This window comes from Convolutriloba macropyga, chromosome 9 (assembly GCF_964194025.1).
Source record: "Convolutriloba macropyga chromosome 9, txConMacr16.3, whole genome shotgun sequence".
Taxonomy (NCBI): Eukaryota; Metazoa; Xenacoelomorpha; order Acoela; family Convolutidae; genus Convolutriloba; species Convolutriloba macropyga.
This window is the reverse complement of record NC_134476.1, coordinates 32,680,487-32,697,042: the sequence shown is the minus strand read 5'-3', so window position 1 is coordinate 32,697,042 and position 16,556 is coordinate 32,680,487. Positions and strand designations below refer to the sequence as shown.

The window sequence follows — 16,556 nt, the reverse complement described above, 5'->3', positions numbered from 1 at the left end:
ATCCCCGATTTAAATTTGTGGCGTTTTCCTCTGAATACTCCCCCAAACGTAAACCAGGCGAACAATAATGCAACCGTCTTCAACAACATTCAACCGAATCTACCCGCTAGCACAGCTAACCTCGCCATCAGCATCTTGCAATTCAATGCACAACAGAATCCTAATAGCAACCACGCAGCACACGGTAGCTTCCCTGTTAACCCCTTTAGTACAACTACTAACATCGCGCCACCTTTTGTCACGCCAGTTACACATCCAACATACGGGCATACTGCTCCGATACCATTGTGATGGGGTGGCCCACCGCATCCCACGCCTGCAGCGCCAGCATCTGAAAATGCAAGCTTGATTAAGGCATTCACTAACGCCTTGACTAGCAAGAGGAATGACCCGCTACCCGAATGGAAGTCCCAATACAATGGGGATCCCCTACAGTGGCACGAATGGTATGGTCAATTTAAAAGCGCCATTGACTCTCAGTCCCTAACTGATGATGTGAAATTGACGTACCTTAAGACGCTCGCAACTGGTAAAACTAAAACAGCAATAGCTGAGTTCGCTTACAGCGGCGCAATGTACAAAGACGAATTGAGGACCTTAGAACGTAAATTTGGCCAATCACAGGTGGTCGTAAGTGCCCATTTGGACAAACTCAGCAGCTTTCCTTCATTGAAGATGCAGAATAGCGACAACATCACCAACTATTCATGTCATGGTTCATTTCATGTCTCGTCGGGGTATTTAAATCGCTCTCATACGATTCAGATTTAAAGAGTGCTGCGCGTCAGAACACAGAAGCTTCCACCCAATATGACGGAATCGTGGTCATTTTTCAATGTCAAAAAGCATTGGGTGAAACCTACTCTTCTGGATTTCAACGACTGGTTAAAGGAGAAGGCCAAAGCGCACGATTTAGTGAAGAATACCGCATTTAAAGCAAGGACTGAGGATACCAACAACTCAGTAATAAGATCAAAAGTTGCTTCGAAGGCATTTGCTGCAAATGCGCAACACAATAGTAACCTTAAGCCGCAACGAAGTTCTCCGTCAACATCAATCTCTAATTGCATTGTATGTAAAGGCAGCCACCGGCTGTGGGAATGCCGTGTCTTTAAGGAAAAAACCACCACGCAGAGAGGCAAGGTCGTGGCTGAAGCAAAGCTCTGTTTCTCTTGTTTGCGTGATAAGCACATGTTTAGGCAATGCCCAAGTCCCCGTAAGTGTAAGAAAGATGGTTGCAACAGCTCCCATAACACCTTACTTCATGGAGCTGAAAGGGTTTTTCCAGCTAAACCCTCAACAAACAAGAACATCGATACTTCGAAGTCGAACGCAGGTACAAGTAAGCCATCTACGGGTCAACAGCAACCAAGCAAAACAACCACTTTGTCTTCCGTGACGGATGTTAAAGGCTTCCTTCAGGTCACGGAACTGAAACTTGCTAATTCTTCTGGCACTAGTACTACGGCGTTGGTTTTATGCGATACCGCTTGCATTTACTCTTGGGTGTCCGATAGTCTCGCAGCTAGACTCGGTTTGCAAGGTACCGCATTAGAATTTACCGTCAAGGGTATAAACACAGAAGAAATCATCGACACAAAGGTGGTTCAATTGACCGTGACATCATGAAGATCAAGATTTCGAAGCATTTACTGTACGTCCCTACGTGAGGGAAACATTAAACGTGGTTCTGACATCATTGACGTTAAGTCCATGCAAGAAACTTACCAACATCTGGCAGTCCTAAATCCAGTAAGATATAGCTATGGAGAAATTGAGATGATACTTGGACAGGATGTCTACCATGCCATCCGCCCGTTAGATTATTTTTCAACCGACGAAAAATGCTCACCCTTCGCTGTTCGCTTGCCCATAGGTTGGGTTTTAAGCGGCCCACTTCGATCAAGCTCAAGTTTAGTCTCAACGTGTTTCAAAGCCAATGTCGAACAAGATTATGAATCAGCTTGTCAATTTAAGTCTTGGAATGACATGGAATTGTATGGCGCGTTCAAACAGGTAGACCCACGATCCGCAGCGGATGCACGCGCGCAGGAAATACTTGAAACAACAAATTTTCATAACGCCAAAGATACGATGCCGGTATGTTTTGGGCTGATGACAACATCCAGCTCCCGAATAACTATTTTTCATCACTGGTACAGCTCAAGTCTCTCGAAAGGCGGCTTTCGAGAGACACAACATTGAAGAAAAATTATGCTAATACCATCCGTGAAGACTTGGAAAAAAGTTATCTGATTACAGTCCCTGACGCTCACAAGGTCGAGCAGCGGTCGGATAAAGAGTGGTACCTACCACATTATCCCGTAATCATTCCGAACAAACCGGGGAAAGTGCGTAGGGTATCAAATGGTGCAGCAAAGTTCGGTACTTCTTTGAAAAAATCTTTTCTCACTGGCCCCGACCTGCTCCAGAAACTAATTCATGTACTACTTAGGTTCCGTCAACATCAATTCGGCGTGTCCACAGAAATCGAGGGTATGTTCCTCCAAGTTGGTGTCCCTGACTGTGACCAGCCATCATTGCGTTTTTTGTGGCGGGAGGACCCCACAACAAATGTTTTAGTGTATCAATGCACGCGCCATATATTTGGGGCTAAAGACTCGCCCACATGCGCTAACTATGGATTGCAACGCACGGCCCGAGACAATGTCAGTCAGTATCCGGAAGCAACCAAAGCCGTCCCAGAAAACTTCTACATGGACGATTACTTGGATTCGTTTGAGTCACCTGAGAAGACTCTCAAAAGATTGAATGAGTTGGTGCATCTTCTCAATTTCGGTGGGTTCAAGCTTACTAAGTTTGTAAGCAATGTACCAAATCTAGCTGACCGAATTGATGGGTCACCTCAGTCCACCGAACCAAAAGTAATTGCCTCATCTAAGGAGGAATCTTCGCACGTGCTTGGGTTGAAATGGGATCACAACAATGATACTCTAGTTGTGAGTCGGGTTACCTCCAGTACAGTAACTAAGTCTTTGACACAACGCTTGGTATGGAGCCTTTTGTCCAAGGTATTTGATCCCATCGTCTTAGTGGCATCATTTACCGTTGGTGCCTGATTATTACTAAAGGACATCTGGCGTATCAGCGAACAGCACTGGGACGAAAAATTGCCAAAAGACACTTTTGGAAGGTTCCTCGAATTGAGTGTAGAACTACCCAAGCTTGCCGCAGTCACTATACCAAGGAGCTACTTTTCCGGAAAATTTGAACATCTGGAACTACACATGTTTGGCGATAGTTCAAAAGAAGTTTTCAGTGCCGTTGCATTTCTCCGAGCTCGAGTAACTACTTCGAGTGGGCCCCAAACGGAGATTGCGTTTGTCCTGGATAAAGCTCGGGTAGCACCTATGAAGGTCATGACTGTTTCAGAGCTGGAATTACAGGCAGTGCTACTGTCCGCTCAATTTAAACAAGATATCTGTCGAGCTCTCACAGCGAAAGTCAACAGGGTTCCATTTGGACCGACAGCACTACTGTCTTGCAATGGCTTAACTCTGCAACCAAGCACCCAATATTTATTGCAAACCGTGTCTGCGAGATCTTAGAACACACTAGTGGAACTCACTAATGGAACCACGTTGCCTCAAGCGATAATCCGGCAGATGCCGGCACTCGAGGTTTGTCCGCTGGGGTTTTGCAATCAAGTAGCTGGGTGAGAGGTCCAGACTTCCTAAGAACCAAGCAATTGCCGTTCGAACCAAGCACTGAAGTAGTTAACAACATCTAACTTGGTAGAGTAACAAAGGAAATTGACGAAACCAATACATCATTGGCCGCATCCGTAACCAAGTCAACTAAAGAGCCGCCTAATTCAATGCAGAGAGAAAAGATCTCCGCGAAAACAAACTCGTTAAACGGAGTAGCCACATTGTCCAGTTTTCTCCCTTTATTGGGCCAAATCGTCTAATCCAATCGGCCGGCCGCATCAAACCGTTGGTCGAAGTTGACTTTGATGTAAAACATCCAATCGTTCTCGACGCACGTCATGCATTCGTAAGGTGTTTCTTTAGGTACAACCACGTTAAACATCATCATAAAGGTATCGACTACCTGCGGGCTAAAGTACAAAAATGTTATAGCATACTCAAATTACGATCCTCACTGCGTTCAATTAATTACAACTGCGTCACGTGAAGAAAGTTCCCAGCTGCCACTATCAGACCAATTATGGCTGACCTCCCAGTAGAAAGACTCGCATACCGGTCTCCCCCCTTCACGAACACCAGGGTCGACTACTTCGGCCCGTTTTACGTTACTGTACGTAGGACTACCGAGAAGAGGTGGGGTTAACTCTTCAGATGCTTAACTACTCGTGCCGTTCATGTTGAAATCGTTCCATCCATGGACGCCAGTTCGTGTGTAATGGGAGTGGAGCTGTTCGTCTCCCGTCGAGGTACACCGGCTATTATTTGGTCTGATAATGATACTAACTTTGTTGGCGCGGAAAAAGAACTGCGCGAGAACATCGAAAAGTGGAACACCATCAACATCGCCGTGGAACTTGCCCACAAAGACATCAAGTGGAGGTTCAACCCACCCAGTGCGCCACACCAAGGTGGCATCTGGAAGAGGCCAGTACGTAGTTTCAAGCGGGTATTTTACACAATCCTTGGAACACGTCGCCTCACAGATGAGGTTTTAAGTACCACTTTTTGTCTGGTCGAACATACACTTAATTCACGTCTGTTAACGCCCGTAAGCGCTGACCCGTCCGACTTAGGCGCATTAACACCTAATCATTTTCTTCTCGGAAAACAAGCACGTAGTCTCCCTTCATTCATTGGCGTAGATGAATTTGATCACCGTAAGCGTTAAGCCCGCGCGCAATCTGACGCTAACGCCATTTGGTCTCGTTGGGTCAAAGAGTACGTCCCGACACTGAACCGACGTTCAAAGTGGCAAACGCCTGCCGAGCAACACCTAAAGACTGGTGACTTAGTTTGGGTAGTTGAAGAGACCAATCCTAGGGGATATTACCCTACTGCTCGGATCACAGAACTCCGTTACGGTTCAGACAGCGTCGCACGCTCCGCCGTATTGCGCACGTCCTCCGGATCGCTCGTTCGCCCGTTTGTAAAATTACTACCGATTCTCCCAACATCTTCTTCTGGGCCGGAGGATGTTACTGAGTAAGGCGAGTAAAATATCAAAATGCGTCAATTTTCTTAGCCAATCGGAATCGATTATTTAAATACGCATAGAAATTGTTCCAATTTACGTACAATGCTCGGAAAAAGTGCAAATAACATAATTTCGTTAAACCTAATAAATAAACCTATCAAGTAAGGCTCGTTTGAACCTAATAATTTTCGGTTTTTTGCACGGTTTCGAATAGAATGGTGACCAGCTTTGATCTCAAGTATCAAAAATAGACTGATAGCAGTTAAATGAGGAAAAAGACTTTGCCGTCTAAAAAACACTTGTTGCTATGTACGTTTTATAGCTTCTACGTTGAATTGTTGCAGAACACGATGCTTTAAATATCGATTGGAATGAATTGAATCTTCAACGAAAAAGTGGTATTATCACCTTTACAATGATCATACATGATTTATTTGGTTTCCTACTATAATAGTACTAATGTTACGTCAAGTTTGAAGATTATGAAATCATATATGATCCTTGTAATAAATCAAAGAATCTTCAACCGGAATTCAACAAAAATGCTCTACAAAATATATAATGCGTGAGAAAGATCGAAAAATGTCACGGTCATCTTAAAAGTAATAAGAAAAAGCATCCAAAGAAAAAAATTGCCTTTTTAGAATCTTGTTAATGTTTATTTTGGGAACAAAGGTAAATCAAGGCGCAAAAACCAAGACACAAGGCAACGAGTATTTCCAAATGACCAAGGCAAATTACCTTTTGAACAGTTTTCTTCATATTTTGTGTTTCGGAATGCACTAATTTTGACCTTGGATCTCAGGAAAGAAGCAAGATCTAAAATGTACACAATTGATACAAAATTATCAGTTAACTTCATTTTCGGCGACAAGTTTAACTGAATCACTGCTAACCCAACACTCAATTGGAACACCGATCAAATTGCCTCAAAATCAGAACCTCTTGTGAGCTTTTTTTTCATTGAACACTATTTATGTTACCAGCAGTTAATTGAGATAAAAAGAAATATATATTAATTAAAAACTATATTCAAGCTCTGCTGCCAGCTTATAAACGGAAAAAAACTTTTGTTCCTTGTCGTCTTTTACATATCGTCTCTACTCAATAAACTGCACATTTTTAAACTGTACAACAACTGTAACATACCTGTTTTTGTCCAACTATGGCACAGAGGTGTAATACACAGACGACAGAATAGCCTCAGAAATCATTCTGTTCATTATTTCATTATTAATATTACAGCAAGCAATATAGTGGCATGTTATCTATTGAAAAAAGATTCGAGCTAGCTTTGCCGAAATCCTTCCTCCTTGGTAAAGTCTCTTGCAAGAACCGAAACAGACTTACATCCTTAGCGGACCTCTCGGACATCCCAGCGGAACTGTTCAAAGACATCATCCTGGAGAAGAGAGTCTCTAAGTTGACGCTGGTTGGCTCCCCGTACACCCTGCGCAGTGCATCGATCAGTCTCTGGCAACTGCGACCTCTCCTCTGGTAGCAGTTCAGGTGACAGAATGCCTGATGGTTGCATTCGAAGTTGCACCCGTTGATCAACTTCACTATCACCTGAAACCAAAATAGAATATTAATTTGAAATATGTTTGGGAGAAAAACCTCACGGAAAAGAAACTCTTACCTTGTTTTAAATAATGGGGAAAAACCGCAGAGATAAATACCTCCACCGAAATTAATGCCCAATTTGTCTGTTGAAAAGCTCCGCGTTTAGCGCATTTGGCGATGCGTTGCGAGCCGCGGTCATTCCTTATTTGCGGTGCATAGTATTTGATATGAAACTATCACATTCCAACAAATTGTCATGGCCAAAATTCAAATTTAAATTGGGGTCTTACTTCAGTGGGGGTTTATTTCCGTGAGGCGTTTTTCCTAGACCCAATTGAAATATGAGATTAGCGCAATTGTCAGCTTCATGAGTTACTGGAACACATAAACAGACGACCTCGAAGGCCTTAGAGAGCCTTATTTAGCAGAAGAAATGGAAAAAAAAATTAATCATTCAGCTAGAAAATTTTTCTCAATGAAACTATTAAAATTTTGAGTAAAACGTTTGTATCAAATTCATTGCCAAACAAAATAGATTTTAGTTTGTTCATACTCATTGATGTCAACTTTAATGGAATTGAAAATGGAAATGAAAAACGACATTGGCGGAAAATGGCTGATGAATTTTGGATTTCTAGCTCGTTACCAACGAATAGCATTAACGATTGAAGTTCAATGAAAAATAAACTTGAAAAGTAGATTTTTATTCCTAGTAGCCCAGTATGAGAACAAACGACGTACCCCGACCCACGGCACAGTTTTGGAGAAGTCGTAATCCAGTTCCCCGTTATCCTTGCATTCCTCTGAGGATATTTGGCTAGTGGAGTCCCCGTCTCCCTCCTCCCCTCCCCCAGCGGAACTGCGACTGCCCCTGTGTGCGCCGTGGTGTGAAGAACCCCCTCCCCCAGCGCCAGGTGCACCCCCGCCCATCAAGTTCGTCTGGTAGATGGAACCGGAACGTCGACGAGCTAAATAGGGCAAAACTGGAAGTAGCAGGTTATCACGAGAAAAAATGGTGATAGAACTGTGCAAACTGAAATTTCGATTAAAATGGGGCTTTCAAACGTCGAATGAAAACAGCTTTAATGTTACATGTCATTATAGAAATTGATACCAGTATCATTGCGATATGAGTTGTATAACTCAGCGATGAAATAACTTGTTAGCGTCAGATGCAAGCCCAAAAATATGTAACAGCGGCGAAACTCTGCTTTTGAATTAGACTATTTTTTCCACCACTGTTGCTCTTTGAAGAGTGACAAGAAAAGAGTAGCGGAAAAAAGATACTCGATCAATTGCAGTGGGGTGGCATTTACGAAACTGTTTTACTGACAACGAGAGTGGACTAAGATATTACCAAACGGATTGTTGTCGCGCTCTCGAAATTATACAACAACAAAGCTCCGACTCGAGGTTTGACATGTTCTCCATGGCGACACCCAAAGCTTAATTCTGCCACCGCTCCAAGATTTTCCTCGCATTCATCGGGCGCGCTCACTTAAGTTATTTCATTGGTAAATTTTTCAAACGTTGTTACAGAAAGAGATGATTAAGTTGAGAGTTGATTAATTAAATTTGAGTTGTGCGGTCTTTCAAAGTGTACCATGGTTTGAAAACCTGGGTAGCCCAGGTTTACGTGTGTGATCCAAACCAGATCTGATCAGGCCGACTTGGGTCTGTAACACCAGTGCGCAGACCAACTTAATGCAAAAAATTGTCTGGCACCTTAGTGCGCGAACTTTGGTGGGTTTGGTACCCCACGTGCTCGATCCAAGTCCTTCTGATCAGAGCTATAGTTAGGCTCGCCTACTTCAGCCTCGGATTTCCTTTAAGTTATGCGCAGTAGTTATATAAAAGTTATACAGCACGGTTATACAGTTGCATTACAGTTATACAGTACGGTTCATATTAAAATGAAAGCAAAAAAGTGAATGAGACAATTACCATGTCGGAAGCTGCCCTGTCCTCCCTGATGTCTCCTGAGGAGTCTTGGTCCATCTGTGACCGCTGGCCCCTTCCGATTGGTAGAGGAGATCTTGCGAGACCTCAACACTGACGTTACTTGTGAAGAGGAACCTCCACCATGCGCTACAGTAACAATAAATCTTCAGCCTTTTTTTTCAAAATATAGAAACATAACAGACTAACGTCGGGCGAATTGCTTTCAAACGACCGACGAGCGGTTGGCTTCGTCAGTAGCTAGCCACGGTTTAGTGAGGCTAGCTTTAGCTTAATTGAAGGGGCGTGAGTTGAGGGTACATAACAGCAGCTGAATTGCGGCATCAACAAAAGAGTTAAGGAAAGAGAGAAAGAGAGAGAGAGAGAGAGAGAGAGAGAGAGAGAGAGATAGAGTGTGCGAAGATAAAACGCGAAGGAGAAAAAGAAGGAAAAAACCCAACCAACAGAGAGGGAGGGAGAGCTAGGAATATTTGCCATGACGAGATTCAACACTGCAACTTCTAGTTTTCTTGCCTTGTTAGTAATTAAATCATAGGAAAAAAGTGAAAGTTCAAAATTCAAAAGAAAAAATCCACATTTCGCAGTGAAAAAAATGTTCAAAACCATTTTTTTGTCTCTGGAGTTCTGTCATGTAACCAATCAGCAAGACTTTAAAAGTTTTGAAGTTTTATTGGTCAGTAATGATTGTTAAACTCAGAAGAGGACAAAATTAATCAAAAATTTTGAAAACAATCGCAAATTTTAAAAAATCTTACTACAAATTGTGATATTAATATCTTCAGAACTATTTCACTGTCTGAAGAGACTATCTAGTATTCCTATTTCAAGCCTTAAATGGTTTCAGTGGTTCATAAAGATCCATAAACTTGGAACATGATAATAAATTTTCATAAATTTGAAAAAAAAAATTATCAAAAAATTGCTAAAACTCGATTCATTAAAATATAAATAAGTATTCCATTAATTCTAGAACGTATGCAACAGTTTATTATCAGACCTTGGCGCTGGGCTCCTCATGCCAAAAATATCGAAAAAAGATCAAAAATGTTTGAAAAACCTTGAACAAAGTTGCAATTTTTCATTAAAAAATGCTGAAGTTCGTGATGTTAAAATCTTGAAAGGCAATCCATTACAACTAGAAGCTATACAGTAACTTGATATCAAACCCTAGAGGAGGTTCCTTGACTCTTGAGGTTGAAGAAACCTTAAAATTGACCAAAATTTTCAAAAGTTTGTAAAAAATATTATTGGAAATTATTATAAATTGGAAATTATTATAAACTTGCGTGTTTTTGCTTGGATTACCAAAATATATAGCTCTTAAAAACGTCATAAAAAGTACTTATGTCTTGCAAAAGACCTTTATCAGCTTCAACCAGCCTCAATTTTAGACTTGTCGCACAAAAAAATCAAAACGAAAATGACGAGAAACCACAAAAAATTGCAACATTTTGGGCTCAAAAACTCCAAAAAATGAATGAGCTTTTACCCTTAAACTATGGCCCTTCTGGTAGCTTCATCACTCTAAGCGCTTGAAAGACTACTAAACGCGGCTAAGGTTCTCTAATGAAACGTAATGCACGCTGGTTGCTACCTGTTTATCCCGTTTTTAAGGACGAAAAGTCAAAAGGGTCAGACGAAGAATCGATTAAAAATCGCATAGAAAAGACCAACAGGACTAGCATAATTGCTTCAAACTTCGTTTGAGAGCAATTGAAAATATTGACTGGTTCAGTTTGACGTTCCAAACTCATCATAGATAAATGAAGAACCACTTCACGACCACGCGTTTCAAATATCTAATTAGAGCTACCCGGGCCCTGGTTCCTCAGTAAATCAGTACTGACTCACAATAACTCAGTAGTAATTCTTCAAATCACCACTGTATCATAGGATCTCAATGGTTAATGGGGACGTCAACTTTAAAAAAAATAAATGCCAGACTTAATTTTTTAATGAAATTAGAGTGGACATACAAACTTTCTCCATCTCTACACTGTTTTGTTGTTCATTTTTCGAAAACAGACGGTTTTTTTTATTTTAGCGCTTTGAGAAAGCCAGATTTGTGTGGGAAGAACTGCATAAAACTACCGAATACCCATACTGGCAATCATGTTCCTCAAAATAAGCATTTAAATCGTAACAGAGTGAACGATAAAAAGCACTGTAATCAGATCTGAAATAGCATAACTTCTTATTAAGTTTTAAGTGATACGCAGTATTTTATGGCGTCAGAACAGCCCAGACCCTAGTTCCAGGACATTTCAGAGCTGAATCTTTACAACCCCATATTAACTGGGCAACACACTTCCGATCATTGTTCTGACTTGATCATGATACTTGACATTTAAAATACAGAATATAGGTTAGTATGATTCAGCACTGAAAAGCAATGCGACTTCAGTCTAGGAGTCCACATTAACTTCAATCGCAATAGCTTTACAGAAGAAATGCGGGGCATAAAGCACCCTAGATGAGCAAGGATGATTATTTTGCAAGATCTTGCAAGGTTTTTGCAAATAACATTAGTCTTGCAAGATGCAAGATCTTGACGCTTATTTTGCAAGAATCTTACAAGAATCTTGCGAGATAAACGTTGAAAAATGTTATAGAAATACGTGTAATTTTAAACACCGTTTAACTCAATGATCATATTCTCTTATGAGTTCAGTCCCAATAGGCCCACGCAGCAGCTAAAAGCATGTTTCCGGCGGTTCTTGCAAGACGGTTATCAAGTCTTGTAGTATGGTCGGTTATCTTACAAGACTCTTGTATTTCGGACGGTTATCTTACAACATCTTGCAAGAATCTTCCAAAAATCTTGCAAAATGATGCAAGAAAACCGTCCTCAATCAACTAGGGCATATCACTGGTACCGAACAGCATTATTTGCAATGACTTAATCATCAGATTTAATCGGTTCATCCCCTTAATTTTTACTATACTCTTATGATCTTGAAGTTATTCACTATGTGGTGAAAATTTTGGGAAATAATTCTAGATTTCTCTCAGTGAAAAATCCGGTGAGCCAGAAATGAAGCCAGATAAAATGTGAACAATGCAAAACAGGAGAAACAAAAGAAAGGTAGGTGAAGCGAACTAGAAAGAACAAAGCCGGATAGAAAATGGACTCCAATTGGTTTCTAATGAACTTCTCTATTCGTTTAGAAAACAAATATTAAAATAACTTGAAAAAAAAACAGAAGTAAACTGCTGCACCTGATTATAAAATTCTCTCCAAAACTAATCATCATACCTCTAATTAACTCCCTTCGCTTTCAATAAGAAATTTCAAAGCTCAAAACAACTTGCTTTTTCGCTACCTTTAATGCTTGGAGCTGACTCCTTGGAGGTCACGCGCGAACTTTAAATGCTCCAGGCTGTACAAAATTTTCAACATTTGTGAGCAGATCTCGAATCATCAAAGTACATGAAGAGATAATGTTGCGGTTAATTCTAACATTCAATATCCGTATCAATATTGCAAGAAACTAGAAAAGAAAGTTGCAATAAAGTAACACAAATTGTTTTTTGCCTCAAAAAATTAAACCAAAATATGAAAAAGGCCAAGTTTTGAAAAAATCTAAAAGAATCCCAACATTTTAAAGTTCTGAAGGAACGTTGGGGTTAAAACGGAGAAACAAACTTGAAATCACCTTAATTCACTAGCACAAAATTGTAATTCAAAACTCAATAATAATGGCTTATTGTCTCAGAAATTTATCGTATTAAATTAATTTCTGTTGTTTGAGATCATATAAGCTGACTTTCTAGCACGTATGAACTTTTATGATCTTGGAACGGAAAAATGTTTATCGCCTGATTGTTTTCTAACTATAGATATGTGACAGAACAATTTTTTCAGATCACTGAGCAGAGGTCGATTATCATAGCCGCCAGGTAAAATCATTTGAGTTAGATTATCAAAATTTTTGCTCGTGTTACGAAGTAAATAAGTAAGCAAGATATTATCAGCCAATCAGAATCGAGTATTTCTAAACTTTAAAATAAGATTTAAATACGTTCTAATATACGTAGAAAGTTCCGAAAAAGTTCATTTAACCTAATTTTAAGTAAATATAACCACTATATGTATCGATTAAGCTGGTTTTCGGCTTAATATTTTAAGGTTTTCAGGCAATTGACGATTGAATACGAACTGATTTGACGTCAATAACATCAGACAAAAAACCAGTAAAAGAGCATCGAAAAAACTTTGCCGTCTAAATATCACTTGTTGCTTTGTACGTCTTAATGCTTACACGTTGTTGCTATGCTTTGTACGTATTCTTTTAGTCGAAAAAGTGTTGAATTGAGCCCGAACTTCTGTTTTATCAGAGTTAACATTGGTGCCGCTCCGGGTTTACAAACACCCATCTCCAAAGAACTAAACGGAAAGAACTAAATTACACTCAATTTATCAGATTCGCTGGCTTCGTTAGCTATTTATTTGCTGCCGTAAATCGGTGTTTGAATCTGAAAGATTGACGACTTTGAGGATTGAGCTTCCCATTGGGCTTCCAGAATGACGATGGATTCCTCAGATGGGATTATTATGGATGACATGATTCTGATGGCGAAATTGGAAGTCAAACAACAAAGACTTTGAAGAATTCCCCTGTCGGAATTGATGAAATCGCTGACAGCTCTAAAGTGGCTCAAAAAACCGTTCACAATTTTTGAATTGACCTCTCAAAAAATGCTAATAAATGGGTCTCCAGATGGGTATGTGATCTGCTTGCTCAACAAAGGCAAATAACAACTCCAAGAGTGACTGTCGAAAACTGTAAGACGACTATTTCAAAAGACTTTTATATTTGGCTGCGGTTTATTTATTTTTCATAGCTTAGACGGCAAAGACCCACCCCTAACAAAATTTTGAAAATTTTCTGTCATCAACAACTGCTCTAATATAAGACAGGCTATAAGGCAAGTAATTTTAGATTACCAGTCACTATTGAGGCCCCACAAACAATTTTTGAGACGAAAATACATCAATTTTGAAAATTTTTGGTAGAATTACTAAAAATTCGAAAAATTGATACAGTCGGTTCATATATCCAAAAATAACCTCTAATATATAGAAAATTGATAGAAAATAATGCTAAATTGTTCATTTTTGAAAATTTTTGGTCAATTTTGAGGCAATTCTAAAAACTTCAGAAAATCAATACCGAATATTGATAAACCGTATTTTTGAGTTTAAAACCGTCCAGTTTACTGGATTACCGTTCCGTAATCAAGAATTTGCAAAAAATTGACCAAAATTTAAAAAAAATTGGACAAATGCATAAAATTTTTGACAAGGTTGTCAAAAAATCAGTTTCTCCAACAAGAAGCCCGTACTGAACGCCAAGTCAATATCAGTACTGGGCAAGTCTAATTCCAAGTCTAGATATCAGTACTGATTCAGAGCTATGACTATAACACATTTAAAATCTGTCAGACTTGGCCAAGACTTGGCAAATCTTAGTACACGTGAGAAAATAAATTTCAGTACGGGAGGCTCGTTAATTGAGTGAAACTCATTACACAAAAAAAAGTTGTGAATATTTTCACAACCTCCGGTCTACAAAAAATTTATCGAATTCCTCTAATTTTTTTTTGTCGCTGGGTTTTGTGCCGTTTCGTCCGCGTCCTTTTCGTCCTTTAACTTTTCAATTCTCCGTGCTCCGTTTGTTTTTCAAGAACGTCGCTCTCCCAAATTTTCGCTTTTCGTTTCCTTCCGCTTTTTGTCCGAATTTCGATGTAGTATGTCATATGTGATGAAGTATGTTATGGTTTTTGCTGTAGTATGTTGAGTATGCTAGTATGCTGGTTTGTTGTTTAGGTCTTATAGTTTTCTAGGGTGTGACTTAAGTTTATTCTACTACTGAGCTTGACGAAGCCGAGCGTCATCTACAGTACTTGGTGCAAGGAGAGTCTTTTGAAGCCGAAAGAAAAGATCTTCTTGACAAAAAATTCGTTAAACGGAGTAGCCGAATTGCTCCACATTCGCCGTTTATTAGTCCAATTGGGCTAATACGTTCCTCGGGCCGCATCAAGCGGTTAATGGAAGTTGGGTTTAACGTAAAGTACCCAATCATCTTAGATGCACGTCATCCGTTTGTAAAACTGTTCCTTGAACACACGCACGTACAGCATTATTATCAGAGCGTTGAATACCTAAGATCAATTGTGCAGGAACACTATACAATACTGAAACTAAGATCATCCTTGCGTTCCATCAAAGCACACTGCCTGAGATGCCGAGAATTCCAAGCTGTAACTATGCAACCAATCATGTCTGACTTACCTAAGGAGAGACTTGCTTACCAGTCTCCTCCCTTCACGAACACTGGCGTTGACTACTTTGGGCCATTCTATGTTACCGTCCGCCGTACCACTGAGAAAAGGTGGGGCTTCCTCTTCACCTGTCTCACTACTCGCGCTGTCCATGTCGAGATAGTTACATCCATGGACACCAGTTCTTGCGTTATGGGAGTTGAGCGGTTTGTGTCCCGTAGGGGTACACCTGCCATGATTTGGTCAGACAATGGCACTAACTTTATTGGAGCGGAGAAAGAACTCCGAGAAAGTATTGAAAAGTGGAACGTTGTCAACATTGCAGCTGAGCTCGCTCACAAAGGTATAAAGTGGAGATTCAATCCACCCAGCGCACCACATCAAGGTGGTATCTGGGAGAGGTTGGTACGCAGCTTCAAACGCGTGTTGTATACGATTCTTGGCACGCGTCGCCTCACGGATGAGGTACTGCATACTACCTTTTGTCTCGTGGAGAATGCTCTCAATTCGCGTCCTTTAACACCCGTAAGCGCCGATCCGTGCGATTTGAACGCTTTAACGCCCAACCACTTTCTTTTAGGAGAATACTCTACCGGTATTCCGTCTGTTGTCGGCAATAATGAGCTTGACCATCGTAAACGCTACGCCCGTGCGCAGTCGTACGCTAATGCGATCTGGTCCCGTTGGATCAGAGAGTACGTACCGACGCTGAACCGACGCTCTAAGTGGCAGACGCCTGCCGAGCAACACCTTAAGACCGGTGACTTGGTTTGGATAGTTGAGGAAACCAATCCTAGGGGTTACTACCCAACCGCTCGGATTGTGGAACTCCGTTACGGCTCCGATAGCGTCGCGCGCTCCACCGTTTTACGTACGTCGACCGGTTCACTCGTCCGTCCGCTTGTAAAACTTGTACCAGTTTTCCCAACATCTCCTTCCGGGCCGGAGGATGTTACGAAGTAAATAAGTAAGCAAGATATTATCAGCCAATCAGAATCGAGTATTTCTAAACTTTAAAATAAGATTTAAATACGTTCTAATATACGTAGAAAGTTCCGAAAAAGTTCATTTAACCTAATTTTAAGTAAATATAACCACTATATGTATCGATTAAGTTGGTTTTCGGCTTAATGTTTTTAGGTTTTCTAGACAATTGCCGATTGAATACGAACTGATTTGACGTCAATAACATCAGACAAAAAACCAGTAAAAGAGCATCGAAAAAACCTTGCCGTCTAAGTATCACTTGTTGCTTTGTACGTCTTAATGCTTACACGTTGTTGCTATGCTTTGTACGTATTCTTTTAGTCGAAAAAGTGTTGAATTGAGCCCGAACTTCTGTTTTATCAGAGTTAACAGCTCGCGATATTGCTACATTTGCTAATATGTTTCTTCCCAGGTTGAGGTACCAGACGGAAGTGACCTCTAATCAGTCCGTTCCAGACCAAAGTAATCTTAAGTCTTTTGACCATATCGTTGAAGCCTTTCATCCCAAGCCGAAGAAACCTCTGATCAGACTGCTGTGCGGTCAAAACTTCGTGTGCTCTCGAATCGCGCTGGAAGCTGCCTCTGATCAGACCTTCCCAGACTGAAATGAGTAAAGA

The 16,556-nt window shown here is 40.6% G+C and overlaps 2 protein-coding genes across 2 annotated transcripts in view; one reads left to right on the top strand and one right to left on the bottom strand.

The window, feature by feature from the left end:
- LOC142345738 (tetraspanin-3-like) overlaps window positions 1-16,556 on the top strand; it is a 550,337-nt gene that overhangs the window by 242,411 nt on the left and 291,370 nt on the right. The gene's annotated exons all lie outside the window — the stretch shown is intronic.
- LOC142346187 (protein unc-80 homolog) overlaps window positions 1-16,556 on the bottom strand; it is a 151,187-nt gene that overhangs the window by 95,383 nt on the left and 39,248 nt on the right. The window contains exons 23-25 of the mRNA XM_075398696.1: window positions 8,653-8,796; window positions 7,450-7,676; window positions 6,496-6,714 (exon numbers count right to left, since the gene is read on the bottom strand). Coding sequence (XP_075254811.1) covers window positions 6,496-6,714; window positions 7,450-7,676; window positions 8,653-8,796 — 590 coding nt within the window. The remainder of the gene's footprint in view (window positions 1-6,495; window positions 6,715-7,449; window positions 7,677-8,652; window positions 8,797-16,556) is intronic.